The sequence below is a fragment of the Carassius carassius genome, chromosome 8, assembly GCF_963082965.1.
Source record: "Carassius carassius chromosome 8, fCarCar2.1, whole genome shotgun sequence".
Lineage (NCBI taxonomy): Eukaryota > Metazoa > Chordata > Actinopteri > Cypriniformes > Cyprinidae > Carassius > Carassius carassius.
The window spans coordinates 26,257,667-26,279,034 of record NC_081762.1 but is presented as its reverse complement, the minus strand read 5'-3'; the positions used below and the strand labels follow the sequence as shown (position 1 = coordinate 26,279,034).

Here is a 21,368-nt window from a genome sequence, read left to right as displayed (position 1 = left end):
AAAACGGGCGCTTGCCTTTTATTTCGCAGTCATGGTGAATGCAGTTTAACCCATGGCTGCTGCTGCCTCTGCCGCGATCCTTATTGCGGTTTTGTCGGCGGACAAAAAAAAGCCCTCCTGCTGCTGCTGCAAACTCCAAGAGATTTCTTGAATGCACAAAAATGGATGCTGTGGGGATACGGTCCGACAGGAGAGCGGGGCGGAGCGACGGTCTTACGTAGGACAAAGATCAGATGGTCCGGTCGCACTTCCGCTGCCCCGCCCGCCGCGTGCATTAACGGGAGGAGAGTGTTGGGCATGTGATAGGTAACAGACTACAAGTTACCCTATTCAATGTGTAATAAGAAGTTTAACTATTTCAATAAACCTAATGGGTTACACGTTATATTAAGGTGTCCTTGCTACTGTATATTAACTACCCTATTATATGGTTAGGGTTTGGCTTAGGGTTACCTGCATGTAATTAGGCTATGCATTATTAAAATAGAAGCCTATGTAGCCTACGTGTAAGTGTTACCAAGTGATGTAACTTATTATATGTGTTTAGTTTTCTAAAAATATAATTATTATAATTATAATTTCAGCTGTTAATCATTTTGAAACATTTAAAGCATGCAGGGTTAACTAGTGGGCTACTCAACACTGATTACTGTCAGGTCAAAAACCTTCATCACCTGAATTAAGATTAAAATAATTTAATTTGAAAGCATGGCCACCACAAAATAAGACTTTAGCAGATATGCTTACTTTGAGATTTTGTTGAGGTTAAATGCAAATATAACAAGATGTTTAATAGGCCTAGCTGTGATGCCGTTTTTTTTTTTAATTAAATACTTGCATGTCAGTGACAGGAAACACTGGCATCTAATAATGCCTTGAGGGAAACAAACAGTTAATCTTAAAAAATAAAGCATATAGCCTACATAAATCGAAATATCAAATAAAACAGTTATTGAATAAGCATTTGTGGTATTCTGTGTCCTAAACTCCTGAAATATGGGTGCCTCATATTTCGATGCAGTCGATGCAGTTTATTAAACAAATCAATTAAATGTATGTGTGTGTGTGTGTGTGTGTGTGTGTGTGTGTGTGTTTGTGTGTGTGTGTGTGTGTGTGTGTGTGTGTGTGTGTGAGAGAGAGAGAGAGAGAGAGAGAGAGAGAGAGAGAGAAAATATATGTGTGTGAAATTATATCAATATAAATATATATAAAAGATATAACCCCTTTGTAATCATAAACATTTTCACAAGTAACTGTATTTTAATTTTATTTATTTTTCTAATTCTCAGTAACTTTAATTGATTACAATTACATTTATTTTGTAAATAAATTACGTAATACCATTACATGTCACTACTTCCCAACACTCGTGACAAATCATCAACCAGATTATTATTTTTTAATTATTATTGTTTTTAATTTATTATTATTATTATTATTATATGGTTTGTGTTTCAGACTGTGGTAAATTAAAACTCTTACTATTAGTTTAAATTCTACAGTCCTCTTTTAACTTTATACCATTGTCATCACATCATCCACGTGTTTTTGGAAGGGAATTATAGAATTAAAAGGCATTAAATTACCCAAACATTTTAAAATAAATGCCTCCAAATTATAAAAATCAGATTCAAATCAGAAAAATCTAATCAGATTTTATATTTGAGCTTCCACCTTATGATGTACTAATATTACTACTATAATCAGCATCAACAATTATACTTTAAAACATTGAATCATAACCCGTTATGTCAAAATGTCATATATAAACTGTATAAAAAATGTGAATATACATAAAATATAAAATGTATCTATCTGGTGTTTTCTTCTTCTTCGATTGCTGTAGCCTATAAAATAATAACAGGTTTTGGAAGTAGTGTGAAGGAGAAAATTAATTAAATTCATTAATTAATTCATTCATTCATTTATAATAAATCATTAATTCATTAATTTTGAGTACCTTGAATATATAGGCCTACTATAAGACGTCGTATTAGAATATAGTACTAAAAAGTATGTGTAGCACATTTACTATAAATATATAAATAGCAGGTTACAGTAAATATAGTGTAATAAGTCGTCGTCAAATATAGATCACGGTCAATCTATAAACAATGCACACGCGCTCGGATTTCTAGAGCCCTGTGGAGTGGGCTGATCTCTGAATGACGTCACATCATACGGGATGGGGATTGGCTGCTGCGATGCACGTCGCTCCGCCCACTAAGCAGCGTCACCACGCTCTGTTATTTACCTTCTTGTTCTCCCGCAGCGGCGAGAAGCCGAGGTCGGGCGAGCGGTCGTGCTTAATAATGGCCCAGCGTTGGCTACTGAACTTAACCGGGGCATTTGTTACTTGATGTTTATACATATATATTTTAAACAGTGTTAGTGTGCTGCTGTCTGCCCCCCAAAAGTGTATTTTACCGCCTCTTGCCGCTCAGGGAGTCCGTCTCTAGCACGTAAACAAACATGACCGCCGCCGTCTCCAGACAGAGACACGCTGCCGTCGCTGCAGACTCCTCGGGATCCTCTCTTTCCCTTTCTGCAAGCCTCCGCCGCCTCTCTAAACACATCAAATATGAAAACCTTGCTGCTGGACTCAGTGGGGGTGTTATTTCCACAATGGTTTTGCACCCCCTGGATCTGATCAAGATCAGGTTCGCAGGTGAGGAACGTTACGTGTTTATCTCTTTATAATACTCAAAACCTATAGAGCTGCCTACATTAATGGCCAAAAATACTGCTTAGACAGGCTTTTTAATTTAAATTAAAAAAAGTCTCAAACCCATTACATATTAAAAAACGAGTAAAAACAATAAAATTAATAAATATAATTAAATAAATACTCAGTTCTATTATTCTTGGTAAATAAATGAAATTATAAAAATCTTGAAAATGCTACACAAATAGCAGAGAAATAAACGTTGTGTGTATCCAGTTACACAATCTTAAAAACTGTGTCATGCTCTCAAGGATTTGTAGTGCTGTCAAACGATTAATCGCATCCGAATTAAAAGTTCTTGTTTACATATATATGTGTGCGTACTGTGTATATTTATTATGCATATATAAATTCGCACACACACTGACCATATTTTGACATGATATTTTGAAAATATATACATGCATCATAAATGTTTATATTTGTATAAATTATACTTTATATAAATATTTATATGCGTAAACCAAACATATACTTGCATGTATGTGTATTCATATATAGATAGCACACTCACATGAATTATGCAAACAAATACTTTTTTTTTTTTGGATGCGATTAATCGTTTGACAGCACTAAGGTTTTGAGACACAGCCCAGAAAACTAGAAGCGCACACAGAGGGCATGAAACAAATCGCCTGCTGGTTTTACCTTTTTTAAAGAGATTTTTAGATTATTTTGTTGTTTTCCCCACCGTTTCTTACTCGTTCCAGTAAGTGATGGTCTGAAAATGCGACCCCAGTACGATGGCATGGTGCACTGCATGAAGACCATCTGGAAGCTGGAAGGGATTAGAGGTCTCTATCAGGGTGTGACCCCAAACATCTGGGGGGCCGGGGCATCGTGGGGCCTGTACTTCCTCTTGTAAGTAGTCAGAGTTGTGTGGAAAAGGGAAGCATGGAATGGAGTTTCCTGTTTGAATGTAGTTCTAAGCACAACTTCACTGTATTGAGTGTTGGGAAGGTTTCTTAGGAAATGTAGTAGGTTACACGTAAAAACATCTGCTAAATAACTAAATGTAGATGTAATTTAATTTCTTAGTAACTGTAACGGATTACAGTTGCATTTATTTTGTAATTAATTTATGTAACTCCGTTACATGTAACTGTTTGACCTATATTATTAATCAGAAATGTTTCTTGAGCAGAAAGTCAGCATATTAGACTGATTTCTGAAGGATCATGTGACACTGAAGACTGGAGTAATGATGCCGAAAATTCAGCTTTGATCACAGGAATAAATTATATCTATATCTAAATATATTCGTAATATATTTTATTATAAATAATTATATCAAAATAATAGAAATTAATTAGTAATATAAAACAGGTTAATAGAAAAGTAATTTTAAATGGTATTAATATTTTGCTATATTACTGTATTTTTTTTATAAATGCAGACTTCTTCCAGCAGTGTATATGTACTGTATATTTTAACGAAAACATTTTAAAGCATGAGAAATGCCAGATGGGAACATTTTGGACACACACGAGTCCTTGAATTTTGAAACTATATATATATATATATATATATATATATATATATATATATATATATATATATATATAGTTATTTTAAATTGTAATAATATTTCACAATATTAGTGTATTTTTAGTCAAATAAATGCAGCCTGGGTGAGCAGAAAAGACTTATCCTTAAACGTTTAATAGTACTGTAAATGTCATTCATGTTGACTATTTTTACAAAAATAAATACAAATGCACCTATTAATCAATTATAATATAATAACAAAATAAGAATAATATAGAACTTTCTTGAAAAGGCACGGATCCTTTAAAGTTCACAGGCCAAAAAAAGCCGCCGCCAGCAGTGCTGTGTCACTTGATACTGTATGAGTTATGAAGATACTCCAGGAAATCATCTGACCTCATTTCAGATCAGGATCACTGGCAGACAAAGTGTGTATGTGCAGCTTCATACGGGTGCCAACACTTCTATATAAGCTGTAGATCCTTGTTGATTTGGTCTGTGTCCTTCAAAAAACAGTGTGTAATGTCAAGAAGAACATTTCTCCTAATATTTTGTTCATAGAATCAGTCATGCTGTGGAAAAAAAGATCAAGAGAGAGGCAAATCAGGTGAAGATCTGACCATAGCAATACATCTGGAGAAATTTATATCCAGCAGCACTGACCCAAAAATAAAAGCGGTTGATTTACAGGTTGTACTAATTGACTAAATGATGTTTTTCATCCTCCCTGAAATCCCTGTGGTGATTCAATAACGGTTAGATAAAGGATGGTCAGTTTCCATCACCGTACACTAGACATGCATGAGCTGAATGACTCTAATGTGGTGTTTTCTCATTTTCCTGCAGTTATAATGCTATTAAAGCGTACAAGCAGGAGGGACGGCAAACAGAGCTGAGTGCTGGTGAACACCTGGTGTCTGCAGCGGAGGCAGGTCAGTTTGAGAGCCGGACAAACTAAACGCAGCTAAATCTGTAGCTCAGCTATGAGACTGGAACAACAGTCATTCCTGTTATGCCCAGACTTTAGGCTACGCCACACACTCTGTGCCTATCAGATGTTAACCACCTGTTTACGCTTGTTTTAAATGAATAAAATAGACCAGACTGAATATAACGGGTCAAACTCAAGAGGCTTAAACTTGATTATTTGCACAAACATAAGCAAACAAACAGGATGGAAACCGCTGAAGTCCGATAGCGCACGCTTAAGTCTGACGAAAGGCATTTTCTTTCAAGATAATTTTGATGTTGCTGGTAATGTAATACAAGACGATAGAATATTTCAGAGTGACACAAACCAAATAATACAATCACAGATATCATTAAATCCACTAATGTTTTATTGACAATTAAGCCGTTGGTTCTCCCTCCAAATATGATGTCACTTCCTGGAGGATGTCATTAGGTAGTCATTTTGAAGGATATTTTAACATAATGAAATCGGGGATACGTAGATTTATTTAAAACATTTAGATTAGAGAACGGATTTCTTAGTAAAGTGACCTGAACGGAGAACCACCAACGGTTTTCTTTTTAAAATAAATTAAATATGAAAGACTTTTATTAAGTAAGGACATGCTAAATTGAACAAAAGTCACAGTAAAATTCTTATAATGTTACAGAATATCTATATTTCATATGAATGCTTTTGTATCCCTTAAAGAAACCAGTGTATCACAGTTTGTACAAAAATATGAAGCAGCACAACTGTTTTCAACATGGATAATAATGAGAACTGTTCATATTATACTGATTTCTGAAGATCCTGTGACACTTAAGACTGCAGTAATGATGCTGAAAACTGCACTTTGATCACAGAAATAAATTACATTTCACAATATATTCATATAGAAAACAGTTTATTTAAACTGGAATAATATTTCAAATTAAAAGAGTTTTTACTGTCCTTTTGATCAAATAAATGTGACCATGTTGAGCAGAAGGACCTCTTTCAAAAAAAAAATCTCACTTTTAAAAGGTAGTGTAAGTATATGAAAAATAAGGACATTTTGGGTTAGTTTTAAACCAGATTTGACAGAAACTGTTGTCAACAGAAACAAAGTATGTCAGAGTAGCAGTGAATGCATCTTTCCATTATTCAAAATGGCAACTATTATGGCAATTATTTCAGGTAATTGGAACTTTATATCTTGTAATTATGACTTTATATCTTAAAGCAATGTGACTTTATTTCCTATTTTAGACTTTACCTCACAATTACCAGTTTTACGTTTACACACACGTTGAAATTTACCTGTGTTTGTGATATTGATTTGTGATAAGAATCGTAAAATGAATGTAATTTCTATCCTATTTCCATCCTGTGTTTATATATATATATATATATATATAATATGTATGAGGATATGAAAGTGCATTGCATAACAGGAATGACAAGCTTCAAAACTGTTTTCTATGAAACTGACAAAAAAATAGAGAAGAAACAAGATTGTGGTATCAGCTTAGGAAGTGAAACAAGCATCTTTTTTCAATTCATCAAAAAAAAAAAACAATCGAGGAAGAAAATAGTCCAACAATATCAGTGCAGTATCACTAACTAATAGAAAATGAACACACTTCAGCTTTATCAGTATGACCAAAACCATACTATAACAAGCCCATCCTGCACTTTTAGACTCATAATGATAAGAAAGCAATGATTTTTATTCCTATTGGTCTCTTTTACATGTAAACACCTGTCTCAGATGTCAGGCAGAGCAGTAAGGTGGAGTGACTAGTTAAGTGTTGGTGTGAAGGTCCCCTGTTCATGTTTCCAGGCATGCTGACGCTTTGCCTCACCAACCCAGTCTGGGTGACAAAGACCCGGCTGGTGCTGCAGTACAATGCAGACCCGTCACGGAAGCAGTACAAGGGAATGATGGACGCTCTCGTGAAAATATACCGTCACGAGGGTATCCCGGGACTCTACAGGGTACATCTACAGATTTTAAATAGAGATTTCATGTGTGCTGATCTCAAGATTAAAGTCAACATGAAATTACACATTTGTCCCAGTTGTGCCTTAAACACACGCTCTGTACACAATTCCCTTTTGTGAAAAAGAAGCACTTCAGTATACTTAAAAAAAAATTAAATTAATAATATGTGTAAGTAAGTGTAAATTTAATTTGTTTTCTTAAATGCATGTTATTTACAATAAAATGAAGATGTAGTTGGTTAGATTTGTATTAAGTCCAATTAGTTACCTTAGAGTGCTTTTTAACCCAGTAAATGAGGATGTAAGTACATCTTCATTAGTGCTGTCAAACGTTTAATCATGATTAATCGCGTCCAAAAGAAATGTTTTTGTTTGTGTGTGTTTACATGTATTTATTTATATAATCTCTATTATAAATACATTTAATATACAAATATAACATTTTTTTTCTTAAATACATACTAAATGTGTGTGTATTTTTATATATACACACAATAAATATTCACAGTACACACACATATGTAATCAAAAATTTTTATTTTGGGTGTGATTAATCGTTATTAATTGCGATTAAACGTTTGAAAGCACTAATCTTTATATAATTTCATAATTTATACTTCTGTTGTCTCTGAAATATGGTCAAAGTGTACTAAAGTGTAAGCATTTATGGTAAACTAAAATATACTTTAATGTTTTTTCTAGTGAAACTTACATGTTGTGTATTTAAATATATTTATAACTACACAAATAATGATGGCATTGGAATTAAATACTAAAGTATATTAAGTTGAAATGTAATATCAAATATCCCTCTACAGTTCAAATTATAACCAATCAATAGACTTGTGCTTTCAGTATGTGGGTCACCTTATCAATATATGTGTACTTTTTGAAACCTAAATTAAAATATGATTCAGAATGTACTTTAAAGTAAAACTTTTGACATAATTACATAGTGCATAAAAAAAAATTACTCCTTTATGCGTCACATTATGTGGATGTTAAATGAATTGCATTTCACGTTGACTTTAAATAGTGGGCTGATCCAATTTGTTTTGCTTTGTAACATTGTAGTTTTGTGTAGGGCCACAGGAGGGTGTGATTGTATCATCTTTAGAGGATTGATCCAGCTCTTAACCTGTGCTTCCAGTTAGGACTAAATACAGTATAGGCTAAATTCTTTGTGAGTCACGCCAGATTGTCCTAAAATGATTACGTATTGAAGTAGGCTTCCTTCTCATTTAATTCGAGCTGAACACGATGACGTTGCTTTTAGTCAGTTACAGAGGTAACTGTGTGATTGTGGTTTTGTGAGCCTCAGTTTTTTGTTCTGTCGCTTGCAGGGTTTCGTGCCTGGACTGGTGGGGACGTCCCATGCTGCACTGCAGTTCATGACCTATGAGGGGCTAAAAAGAGAGCAGAACAAATACAAGAAGATGCCATCTGAATCGCTGCTGGTGAGGAAATAAAAACAGCCTTACATTTTTAGCACACACTAGGAACGTACACTAGAATTAGATGCAGCACTGTGATTTCCATATCATTAAAATTGTGTAGTTTTCTTATGCATATGGGACATTTTGCAGCTTATTTTGGCCAAGTCTGCCAAATTTTGACAGGAATGGGACGTATGACAGAAATTGTATCATTCAGTATATCATGTATGTCCACCGTGAAGGTTGCAAATTTGCAAAAAAAAAAAAAAGACATTTCCGTTACTATTTCAGGTTTTAATTAAAGGGATATTTTACACCTATTTCGGTTTATTAGTAGTCACAGTATATATCACATTCAGAAAGACTGATCATTTCTATAATTTTTCCATCAAAAATATGACCCGAGTAGCAGAGGGAGCTCCCAAACAAAAACTATAAACTATAAAATAAGTTACTAAATAAATACAGGATTGTGATAGCCCGCATGATTTGTCTGATTTCTTCAAGCGGTCTTATTTACCATGTTTACTATGGTAATTGTTAGCGTGTGTAGTCTTTTGCATCGCATATAAATAATTCTGCCTTGTATGGTGATCATAATCCACATCGGATCTCAAACATAAGTTATTTCAAACACTCGCTGCTGTTGGAAAGTGAGTTTTGAAAGTTATTTTAAAAGTCGTTAACTCTAAAAAGGCAAACCCATAAAAAGACATCAGAAAATCAATGTATCGCTTTTTTTGGGTGGGACTATCTTTTTATCTTATTATCTTATTGAAAAAAAAAAAAAAACTTGACTCTTATTTTTAATTACAATGTTTGTATCCCCAAGATACGTCGCCTCTTTGGGGGTGTAAATTGACTGAAAACAGAATACTTGCTTATCAATGCTTGCTAAAGTGAAAGCATTTTTAAAAAAAAGTATATAAAAGTTTAAGTTTACAGTAAAGATAATGTAGTATACTAATATTTTTATATAAACTAAATATTTCATAAAATATGTTGCACTCAAAAATTATGCCTAACCACTTTATGTTCCAAATTTGAAGTTGATATCACAAAAATTGTGGTTTCTGTGCGATTTTGTTTGGGCACTATACCAAAACAATAACCACTGGGTTACACACAAACTATATTGTTTTGTGTGTGTGTGTGTGTGTGTTTTCTGTCACAAATCAATCATTTTCTCTCACAATATCACTTCTATTAGAAAACAGTTACCAAATATGGAACCTTGACTGTCAGACCTTCCCAACGACGATCTGTTTCTGATTTCATTTTCTAAAACACAAGCCACAAAATCACAGTCTATATGTGTTTTTATAAATTGATTTATACCCCTAAAAGGGTGACGTATCCCATGAGATACAAACAGTTAGAGACAGATTGCAAAAAATAAGCAAAGGTAAGCATTTAATTCATAAAATTTAAATGTGATCCTAATAAGCTAATGCTGAACACCAGCTTGTTAAACAGGTAAGTCCCCTCCAACATGTGTAAATATATGAAATAGATCAACTAGATATAGATAGAGCAGGATATTTTTTAATAGAACTATTTCGTCTGAAAGAAGAAAGAGGGTGAGTAAATCATGGGGTCATTTTAATTTTGGGTGGAACTATCCCTTTCATTTCAATGACATTTCTGGACCTGGAAACCTTTGTAAAATAATATTATCTAATAAAACTCTTGCGCTCAGACAATTGATTTTCAACATTTTATGAGGTACCATAAAGGCACCACAGACAGGAATGAGCCGTACGATTATGTGGCATTTGACTGTATATTGTAACCTTTAGGAAGAGTGGTTTATGTGTACTGGAGGCAGTGATGATCTTTGTGAGTCAGTCTCTCCGTCCCGTCTGTCTCTGCTTTAGTCTCCATTGGAATACATCACCATGGCAGCCATTTCCAAAATATTTGCTGTAGCAGTGACCTACCCGTACCAGGTGGTGCGCGCTCGCCTGCAGGACCAGCATAACAACTACAGCGGCATCGTGGACGTCATCCGCAGAACGTGGAGGTATGGAGTCAAAAAACAGTCAATTAAAATGATTCATTTGGATTCCTTCATAGAAACCCTTTTTTAGAATTTAGAGTTTTATCGCTGTTTTCATTTCATCATAATTAAATTAATTGTATTAGTATTTAATGTACACTACCATTCAAAAGTGTTGAGTCAGCCAGTTCATTTTTATTTTTATTTTTTTAGTAGTCTCTTAAGGCTGCATTTATTTGAACAGAAATACAGTAAAACAGTAATATTGTGAAATATTATTATAATTTAAATTTCAAATGAACAGCATTTGTTTGAAATATAACTATTTTGTAACATTATAACTGTCATTTTTGATCAAGTTAATGCATCTTTGTTGTTTAAAATACCAACCCTAAACTTTTGAATGTTTGTCTCATTGTTTTTATGTTCAGTTAATACTGCTTTGTAAATATTAATAATAATAATTTTGAATTACAATAATAATTGCTAAATGTTAATGGAGTCAGTGACTTATAGGAGTATATAATAAAGAAACAAAAATGGTAAAGAAAATCAATGAGAAAACGCTTTAAAAATCTAGTTTAAAATGTGTTTTTTGTTAATTTATGATAATTTGATATGGTTTAGAATTTTTTTGTTAATGCTGAATCTTCAAAAAAAACAAATCTCTTGTTGAGATTTTTCTTCATTATAATGTCATTACAGTTGAATCATCCTGACAGTTTTAATGTTATGCATAACAACATTCATTTAACCGTACTTAAACCTTATGATACCTGATTTTTGAAAGACATTGCACTCTTAAACCTCTTCATTTGTAGCTATGTTTTGTTAGCAGCTGTTCATATAGACTGGATAGGAATACTGTGACTCATCTGACTGTACATCAGCTCAGTATGTTTGTGTCTGGCTCTCTCTAGCAACGAGGGGATCGAGGGCTTTTACAAGGGCATGGTCCCAAACCTGGTGCGAGTCATTCCAGCGTGCTGCATCACATTTCTGGTGTTCGAAAATGTGTCACGCTTACTTTTGGGCGAGTATCACTAAAGCTTCAAACACAACCACGGACCAACTCAACACAATATACCAGGACTGTGTGTGTGTGTGTGTGTGTGTGTTTGTGTGTGTGTGTGTGCGCGCAGAACTAGCATGGAACTCATGCTAACTCGTGGAAAAGTGGATTCAAGCCATCCTGTGACAAAGCAACCGCACACAGTATTCACCAAACACAAGATTTTTTTTTTTTTGTAAGATATGTTCCCCAAACAGCTGCTATATTTGCTGATCTACGTGAGAGAACGAAGCCACTCAGCAGATCTCGGCTGGCTGGGCATGCTCAGGAAATGATGTCACGCTGTAGGATAATAGCACACAGGCCTGGAGAAGGACAGGAGCAGATTTTAACCAGATGTGTGTAGATGGCATCTACTGGAAGAGAGGAACGCTTTAACTGAGTAACTGAGAGGCTGTTATGTTTGATATGAATGTGCTTTTGCTAGTGACGCACAAAGAAGAGCTGATGTACGTATAAGCCATTTTTACACATCCAATAAAGGAATATATATAACAAACACAGACTGTTTTTAATAATGACTCACTTCTGAACGGCTTGGACTTTTCACTTTTCGATCACATCAATTGCAGTTTATGCTATATTATGCTAGTTTATGTATATATATGTGTATGTATATAAATACACACACATGCATGTATATATTTCATAAAAATGTTTATTAAATATTTTTCTAAAATATATACTGTATGTGTGTGTGATTAATCATTTGACAGCGCTATTTTTAACACACTTAAGTAGACTTTCAAAAAAAAAAGTTTTATTAATAAACATTTTACTATAAAATACATTTTAATTCATGTTTTAATCTTTTGTTTTGCTTTAAAGTAGTACACTTATTTTGACGTGTTGACTAATATATTAAAGCTCGTGTAAAGTGCTTGATTATAATTTATACTGTAGCGTGTAGCAGTATTTGAAGTTCATATATTTTTATCAGTATAAAGAGTGTACAAATGTGTAATTACACATTTAATTCAATATTAAATACACAACATACAAGTGATATAACAGCACTTGTTATTTAATGCAGAGATATTTCAACATATGACTTCTATACTTCTATGGGCCAGTGTGTCTTAACCTGTAGTAGCAGGAGTCTGATTTCTCCTAATATTGAACACTCGGGAGCAGCTGTGAAACTACTTCAGGACCACAGACATTCCAGTCCTCAGTCAAGCTGCACACACTTCAGCCCGCTGCCTTTTCCATCTACACCACATTTTATGATGCTCGTACTTTTGGCTTTTTTCATCAGCTTCTTAAGCTAATTACCAAGACTTCTGTTTAAATTAAAATAGGCCTTTTTTAATATGTATAAAAGTGTTTATAAAACTTTTTATTTTTTTATTTATTTAAGCAAAAAAGCATGAGTTTCAAAAATGGCCAGGGACATCTCAAGACAACTGGATATAATCATGTAGAATTTTTTTAATACAAATTTATATTTATAAATATATTATGGAAACCATCAGTGCAACAGAATTATTTTTGTAGCCTTCCCCAAATCTGTGCCTCGATACAATCCTGTCTCTGAGCTCTGCAGGCAGTTCTTCTGACCTCATGGCCTGGTTTTCACTCTGATCTGTGAAGTCTTTTACAGAGAGCCTTTCCAAATCATGTCCACTCCATTTCATTTACCACAGTTGTACTCCAGTCAAGGTGTAGAAACATCTCGGCAGTGATCAAGAGAAATGGTAGGCACCTGAGCCACATTTGAAGTGTTCTCTGAATACTTATGTAAATGTTATTTATTTATTTATTTCGTTGTAAATTTACAGACATTTCTAAAATTCATTTTTTTCTCCACTTTGTCATTATGAGGTACAGAGTGTAGATTAATGAGTGTTAAAGTGTGGAAGAATGTTTCTAGTTTTTAAAATGTTTTCTAGTTTCTCCATAAAGGAGGCATCTTGAAGCCGTCATTACCAACAAAGGCCTTTTTTTTGGTAAAAAAAAGTATTAAATACATTTCAGTTGTTCAATACTTTTTCCCTGGGTCATTTCATTTTATTAAACATAACTTAATTTCTGAACTTATTTGGCTGTTTTCTTTGCATGCATGGATTACTTGGTTTGTTACTAACATCTGGTGAAATTTTATTGTCAACAGCACCTTTAGGAATATATTTACTGAGAAAAATGGTGATGTGATGGTGATTTTACCTGCTGTGTGTGTGTGTGTGTGTGTGTGTGTGTGTGTGTGTGTGCGTGCGTGCGTGTGTGTATATAGTAAAGAAAATGAGACTTGTTTTCCCGTTAAGTTTTTATTTTTGAGGTGAAACATGCCCTGACTTTTCTTAATTCTTACAGGTAATAAAAACAAAAAGGATACAAAAATATGAGTTCTAGTCATCAAGGCACAGGAAGGAAGGAAGAGCCACTAAATAAATATCAGCTAAGCAAGGATCATCTTTGTTGGACTCTCCTTAAAATGGTGGTAGCATTGTACAGTTGATGACCTCATATATTAACACCATGTTTAACATGATAGTTACAATGTACAAGGTATTTTTCTGCAAATTTTCATTACGGTAGTGTCTGTACTATCTAAACCGAGAATACTGAATTCATCAACTTTCACATTGAGAATAATAATGGCATGACTTTAGAGCTGCACAGACTCAAAGCAACTCTATTAGCTTTAATTTGTCCCATTTCTGTGAAGAAGGTCCTTTCTGTGTCAGGAACACGATGTCTTCTTCTGCCATGGTGATGATGACAGTCAGTTCTGAAGATGAAGAGCTCATTTTGGAAGCTCTTCGATGATCACCCGGGATACAGAGTTCCATCCTGTCGATGCGTCTCCACGAGGATAATCAGCACATGTGCCCACCCAGATCCCAACATCCACCAGCCCGGCCTGGATCCCATCACAGAGCCCCTCCACTGACACACACACACACACACACACATACCGTCAGCAACACTGTATACTCTAATGCACAGTATGTGTTATTATTATGTTATTCATGTGCTATCATTGATATAAATAAAATATAAACACGCATATATCACAAATAATTGTTTTAAAGAAGAAAACTACCTGTATCTATGTATCTATCTATGTATCTATCTATGTATCTATCTATCTATCTATCTATCTATCTATCTATCTATCTATCTATCTATCTATATATCTGTCTGTCTGTCTATCTAGCTGTCTGTCTGTCTGTCTTCTATCTATCTATCTATCTATCTATCTATCTATCTATCTATCTATCTATCTATCTATCTATCTATCTATCTATCTATCTATCTATCTATCTATCTATCTATCCATCTATCTATCTATCTATCTATATCCTTCCATCCCAAACAGTTTTCATATGGATTGGACTTTTTTTTTTTTTTTAATTACATACATTATTATTTCTGTTATTTTTATTTGTGCGTTGTGCAGTCAGTGTAGTTTTGCTAAATGAATGCACACTGTATCACAGGTCCCTGTCCGCTAGTTAAGAGCAGCACTGATATGTTGGTCATGAGTAAGTGTGGAGTGAATGCTGGGATGTGAGCTGGTGAGAAACCACACAGAGCTCTCAAATTCCTCCGGTCTCTCTGTAATTGCAGCATAGATGCTTATGAAAGCTGCCAAACTGCATTCAACCACACAAAAGAACACTCACAGGAATCCATGTGACAAAGACATCTGCATAAGAGACTATCTCTACTCTCAAAAAATAGTGTGTGAGTCTTGTACATAAAAAAGTATGATTATGCAAAAATAAATTTCTGATCACAAGAAAGTGTTGGTTGTGAGAGAATGAGCACAAAGAAAGTGGACTATTTTATTAAAATCACAAGTTTTCAATATATACACCTTTTTGTGTAATGTAAGTAAGTTGAATATATAATTTATTGGAATGTATATGTTGTGAGTCCAATTGATGTTTACTGTGTACCACTACCCTATTTTTAAAACCGCAAGGCCATAAATAGGAGCATAATTGCAGAGTGTGTGTTTCACACATGCAGCCATAAACAAGCACTATGATTAAAAAGATTTTTATAATATCATGCTTTTTATTTAAGAACATGTGGGAATGAATGAATATATATAGGCTATGTAATCAGTTCAATACTTATAGCGTGAATGTAATATCAAAGCGAAAGTTTGAAATATGTGTTTAATATTTGTATTGCCAATGTTTAACAAAATGTCTCATGCACAGACATTATAACATACCTTTATATTAGTTGTGTCTATGTAGTGTCTATCTTATTTTGACTGTGTATATTTTGTGTGAGCTTTGCAATCTTGTAAATGTACTGTCTTATAGAAAAAATAAAATAAAAATAAAAATACTGATCTATGGTACCTGTGGAGGTCCTGTGTATGTTAATGGTGGAGTTGAGTTCGGGGCTGCCCTGGTCCAGGTAAATGATGGACTCTATGGGCAGCGGTCCAGTGCATTCTGCCCCATTAAAGGTGAAGTACCAGCGCTGACAGCAGGCCGTCTTACACTTGAGCCTGAGAGAACCGCTGAAGAGCACACGCAGAGCGCTGTCCGATCGCTGCTTGGTGAACGTGCACTCCTGTGAAGGAAGAATCAAGACGCCTTCCACTGTTAACTGATGAATGAATAATCACTTATAACTGAAACTTAAACCTAAATACAAATGTCTGTAGTCTATAGTGCGTGTCATAGGCTAATGTTTATCACTTATGGTTCCATCATCCTGAAGTCAATGTCAAATTTTTCATGTTTTGTACAATATTTCCAACCCATTTTTGATGGGCTAACTACAGTATCTACAAGTCATGTTCCTGTAGCTCAAGTGGTAGAGCATTGTGTCATCAAGCATAAGATTGGGGGTTCGATTCCCCGGGAACACATGATAGGTAAAAATTGATAGCCTGAATGCACTGTAAGTCGCTTTGGATAAAAGCGTCTGCTAAATGCATAAATTTAATTTAATTTACTGGTTGATTTCCTGTGTGAACACTGTAGCATGTTTGCTGTTGCACAACACTGCTGTTTGAGCGGTTTAACATATCATCCGACTCAACCAATGGTGTGAATTCAGAGCAGGGCAACCTGCTTGTCCAAACCAAGAAGTCAATTCACCTTTTCACTATTTCAGAGTTTTCAGATTTGATTTGTGCTTCAGTTCCAAAAAATGTTTGCACAACTATTTTACGAATTAGTGGATAATTTAATTATTTTGTATCTCATTTGTACGTTTTCATGTGATCTGCTTACACCATGCTTCCTTTAAATTATAATTTTTTTAAATCATACATTTTCATGCAATTCATATTTTTCGATTGCATATGAAATTGCCATGAGCCCTTCCATTACGGGCACAATACTTACGGCAATTTTGCCCAGATCAATGCCGTAGTTTAGAGAATTCCAGGCGCACTGTTTGAAGTTGGGTTTCCAGGGATCCTCAAACCTCTCAGACTCACACTCTCCCTTCTCGCCCTTCAGTCCGTCTCTCCCAGGGATTCCAGGGGTTCCTGGAATGCCGTTTATCCCCGGGTTCCCATCCCTGCCCTGCACTCCAGGTACTCCCTGCATGCACGTCTGGTACTAATGACAAAAACATGAAGCACAGTGGCATGTCAGTAGTTTGCAGAGGCGTTTTGTCTTGTTAATGAGAAAGGGACTGATTCACCACGATGCACAGACCGCTGTGGGTGGGAAAGTACTACGGCCAGAGGTGGGTAGAGTACCCAAAAACTGTACTCAAGTAAAAGTAAAAGTACTTCTAGAAATATTTACTCAAGTAAAAGTAAAAGTACTAGTCTTGAATAGTTACTTGAGTAAGAGTAAAAGAGTATCGGATAAAAAATCTACTCAAGTAGTTAGTTACTAGTTACTTTGGGTCATATATACTGAGCCTATTTTTATTTAGATATATAGATAAAATGTATGTTATGTGTGTGTGTGTATAAATGTATATATTTCATCAGACTTTACTCCAATTTATGTAATTTATTATAAAACCCAGTCTGTTTACTTAAGTAACAGATATAGGTGTCATGCCATAACATATTTTTAATACGACTGACTTTATATTAAATGTGAATTTAACATTGAAAGTTAATGTGATATAAATATTGCTACTAATCTTTCATTGTTCAGAAAGAGAGCAAATAACATTTACATTATTAAAGATAATTTTCACTGACAGTCTAGATTTCAATCACTCTCAGAAACTCCCATTAAAATCACTGAAACTGTTAACACTGTGAAATCAATATCTTAATTACAGATTCGTACACACATCTGCACTTTGTTGTTCCTGCGAGAGAATTCGTCAGAAAGAGGTCTCCAGTCAGGAGCGAGTGAAGGAAGCACCGGCATTTTAGCGATGACTCATCTGAACGCCTCTGATTGGCCAATGCTTTAATAAGCTCAAAAGAATCATGTGTGATTGGTTATAATGCGCAGCGCTGTATAAACGCATCTATCTCTGGCTCAGCGCCAGCAAGCAATCACAGATCTGAATTTAGCAGCTGATAATATGACTTTCTGAACGTACTCGCACCGGTGTGATTGTATTAAAATTAATAAAATCTTAATCGGCTATTTTTTGTCTTTTGGAAGCTGCATTCAACTTGACTCCCCTCTTATAAGCCACACACGTACAACAAACTAATGTCACAGTGGTATCGTGTACTGTAATCGAATGTAGCCCAAGTTATTACCTGTTAAACAGTAGACAGCACACGCGGTGTTCATCTAATAAGGATCTCCATCGCTAGCAAATGATAGCCTTTGCAGATTTGCTTTCAATTCAGTGCAGTTCCATCGCCACGTTTTCAACGCGGCTGAGTGAAGTGAACCACTTCAGATGCTCAGCGCGTGCGGCAGGGAACTGAACGACTCATTCAAACTGATTCATGAACCAATTCACTCGTTTGCCATTTGGTTTGATCAAGCCTTTGAACAGAATTGACTCCAAAGAATGAATCATTCGCGAATGGGCATCGCTCATTGTCCAGAGAAAAGTAGACGGCGCGTTTGGAATAAACTGAAGCATTATAACATTTATTGCATTAAGATAAAGTAACGAGAGGAGCGTCGCCCACAGTAACGAAGTAAAAGTACAGATTTTTTCCCCCAAAATGTACTCAAGTAAGAGTAAGTACCCATCTTTAAATATACTCCGAAAAGTATTAGTTACCCCAAAAAATTACTCAAGTAAATGTAACGAAGTAAATGTAACTCGTTACCACCTCTGACTACGGCCCAGTTTTCTTTGAGATGGACACGTTTGTGCCAAAATGAAAAAAACTAAGAAAACACACCAAAAAAGAACTGGTGTAAAATCCCCTGACCACAGTCACAGTCTGTTCACTTTAAGTTCTGACACAAGACAAAGCAAAATCAGTATTACAGGAATTCTAACTTTTGGATTAAATACTGTTCTGTACTTATACTGTAAACATATATAATAAAAAGAATAACATTTAGTATTATTTTGTTTATAGTATAAGTACTGCACACAGTATATTAAATACTGTATATTATAGTATTTTAAATACTATATGAAACTATATGAAATAGTCTTTGTCAGCTCTCATCCAGTGAGTACATGTAATCCATCTTGTGGTTTTCCAATAATGACAGTTCTCTGTTTCTTGCGGTGTTTTTACAGACCAAGCCCTTCCCATCCAGGTTTTCTGAATTATAACCCATATGTGTGAACATCAGTGAGGCAGAAAAACCCCAATGAGCCCCAATGCTGTGGTTTGTTTGCATCCGCTGATAAAAATGTGGAAAGTACAGTTGTGTGTTTATTTAGATATTACTCATCTGTGATTGACAAATTGAAAGTTAGCCAACAAAAAGCATCTCAAAATTCACCAATATTAGGTAGCTGCTAAAACAGAGATGCCAAAAAAATGTACCAAGTGGACAGGCCATCTTGATCACTCGTGTCCAGTGTGGGAATGACCATAAGCATCAGTCACCACATTCACAGTCTCCCAGTGAGCAGCCAGAGATATTCTCTATCATTTGCACAGAGATAGAGACTGTGGAGATACATACTGTGATTTGTGAAGTTTGTGTGTGTGATGTGTTTCTATAAAGTACTTTGGATCTGCTTACAATATTTTATACACATAACAGCTTAAAATGTATTCCCACGAATTCTCAAGCCAAATCTCTTTTGAGTGTATAGCAGTTTCTTTAAAGAGTCACTTAAGGAACACCCTTAGGCGAATCAGTTCATTTTAATGAATCAAAACGATTCTTTTGAGTCACCACTCAGTAGTGTTCCACACCTTGTTTTTATGCTTAATTAAATCGACTATTTTTCGATTAAGTTACACACTTCTCTGTCTGAGTACATTACAAAGTTCTTATTCTGATCCTGATAACATTTACAAATGCACTGCGAGTCGATTCAACTGAATGATGAAAAAGAACCGACTCGTCCGCGATTCGGACATTACTGCAAAGCCATTGTTTAACACACCGTGCTTTCACTGGATCTTGGTATATATTTAAATCCACGAGCAAGAAAATCACACGATACCTAATTATTTAATTTTTAAACCTTTTCTTGGAATCCATTAAGAGGCTGAATAGCCTACTGCATTTCCCTACAAGCTATTATTTTCTTTAATCTTTCAGTCAAATGTAATTACACTTATCATAACCAAGTAACGGAGAACAAAAAATAAAAAATAAATCAAATGTAACTTTAACAATTGCTATGATTTACAAATTAGTAGCCTACTTTCTCCTTCCAGAATCATCCCGACCATCTTAAACACATTTTTATCCTAAATGGATAAAATTGGTGACGCTGGTACGATACCTCTGATCTAACATTAACCTGAATTTGCTTTTTTACATGCAAAAGTTTAACACATTTCCTCAGATTTCTACAATCCTACCTTGTCAGTGAACTCCGCGTCTCTATGGCGGCCGCTCCTTTCTTGGACTTTTTCCGTGATACAGAATGGCAAAGTTATCCAAAAGCAAAGGAGAAGCTGAGGCAGTTTAGTGGCCATCATTGCCTGACTGTAGCGGGTCACACATTCGCTCCTGCTCTGATCAAGTTTCCTCTCAGACTCTTCTGTGTCCTGCAGGGGGCTAGAGAAGATGAATCCGCCACAGAGACGCATTCAAACCTCTGTGTCACGGGAGACATGTGTGTATACTTCAACGAAGAGGACTGATACCCCAAATATAAATGAAAAGCACCCCAATAATCTTTACGTTATTCTGAAAAGAGCTTTATCCACTAATCACAAACGACTGTGATTGAGCCTTCCACAACAAGCGGTGAGAAAAGTAACAGATACCACATGGCAACACTGTCCAGATTACACCTGCACAATAAAACTGCTCAGATATTTTACCCTACGTGCAAATATCATTTTAGCCTACTTTTGTTTAGCTACACACTATTTGTTGCTAAACGTGAAACAAAAAGCATCTATCTATCTATCTATCTATCTATCTATCTATCTATCTATCTATCTATCTATCGATCTATCGATCTATCTATCTATCTATCTATCTATCTATCTATCTATCTATCTATCTATCTATCTATCTATCTATCTATCTATCTATATACCACTATCTACCAAAACTGACTTTGATTATAACCCGTTATTTTCGCAGAAACCAATATTCCATTTTTTCCCCAGATATATTTAAAATATGCATTACATTTATGTCACAAACAGTGAAGCTAAATGAAATATATTTTTGAAATAGACCACATATTTAGTT

The 21,368-nt window shown here is 34.9% G+C and overlaps 3 protein-coding genes across 3 annotated transcripts in view; 1 reads left to right on the top strand and 2 right to left on the bottom strand.

Moving 5' to 3' along the window:
* LOC132145655 (regulating synaptic membrane exocytosis protein 2-like) overlaps positions 1–227 on the bottom strand; it is a 175,685-nt gene extending 175,458 nt beyond the window's left edge. The window contains exon 1 of the mRNA XM_059556820.1: positions 16–227. The gene's annotated coding sequence lies outside the window, so the exon portion shown is untranslated. The remainder of the gene's footprint in view (positions 1–15) is intronic.
* Positions 228–2,212: 1,985 nt separating this feature from the next.
* Positions 2,213–12,157, top strand: LOC132145654 (mitochondrial folate transporter/carrier-like). Its single transcript, XM_059556819.1, has 8 exons — positions 2,213–2,668; positions 3,436–3,586; positions 5,060–5,145; positions 6,991–7,145; positions 8,495–8,608; positions 10,465–10,610; positions 11,507–11,934; positions 11,970–12,157. The coding sequence occupies exons 1-7, from the start codon at positions 2,473–2,475 to the stop codon at positions 11,631–11,633; spliced, it is 975 nt and encodes a 324-aa protein (XP_059412802.1). The 5' UTR covers positions 2,213–2,472; the 3' UTR covers positions 11,634–11,934; positions 11,970–12,157.
* Positions 12,158–14,198: 2,041 nt separating this feature from the next.
* LOC132144791 (collagen triple helix repeat-containing protein 1-like) lies at positions 14,199–20,767 on the bottom strand. The gene is made up of 4 exons (XM_059555362.1): positions 20,522–20,767; positions 16,980–17,198; positions 15,981–16,197; positions 14,199–14,547 (listed from the first exon to the last, which is right to left on the bottom strand). Exons 1-4 carry the CDS (start codon positions 20,750–20,752, stop codon positions 14,405–14,407), a joined length of 810 nt encoding a protein of 269 aa, XP_059411345.1. The 5' UTR covers positions 20,753–20,767; the 3' UTR covers positions 14,199–14,404.
* Between the last annotated feature and the right edge of the window lie 601 nt (positions 20,768–21,368).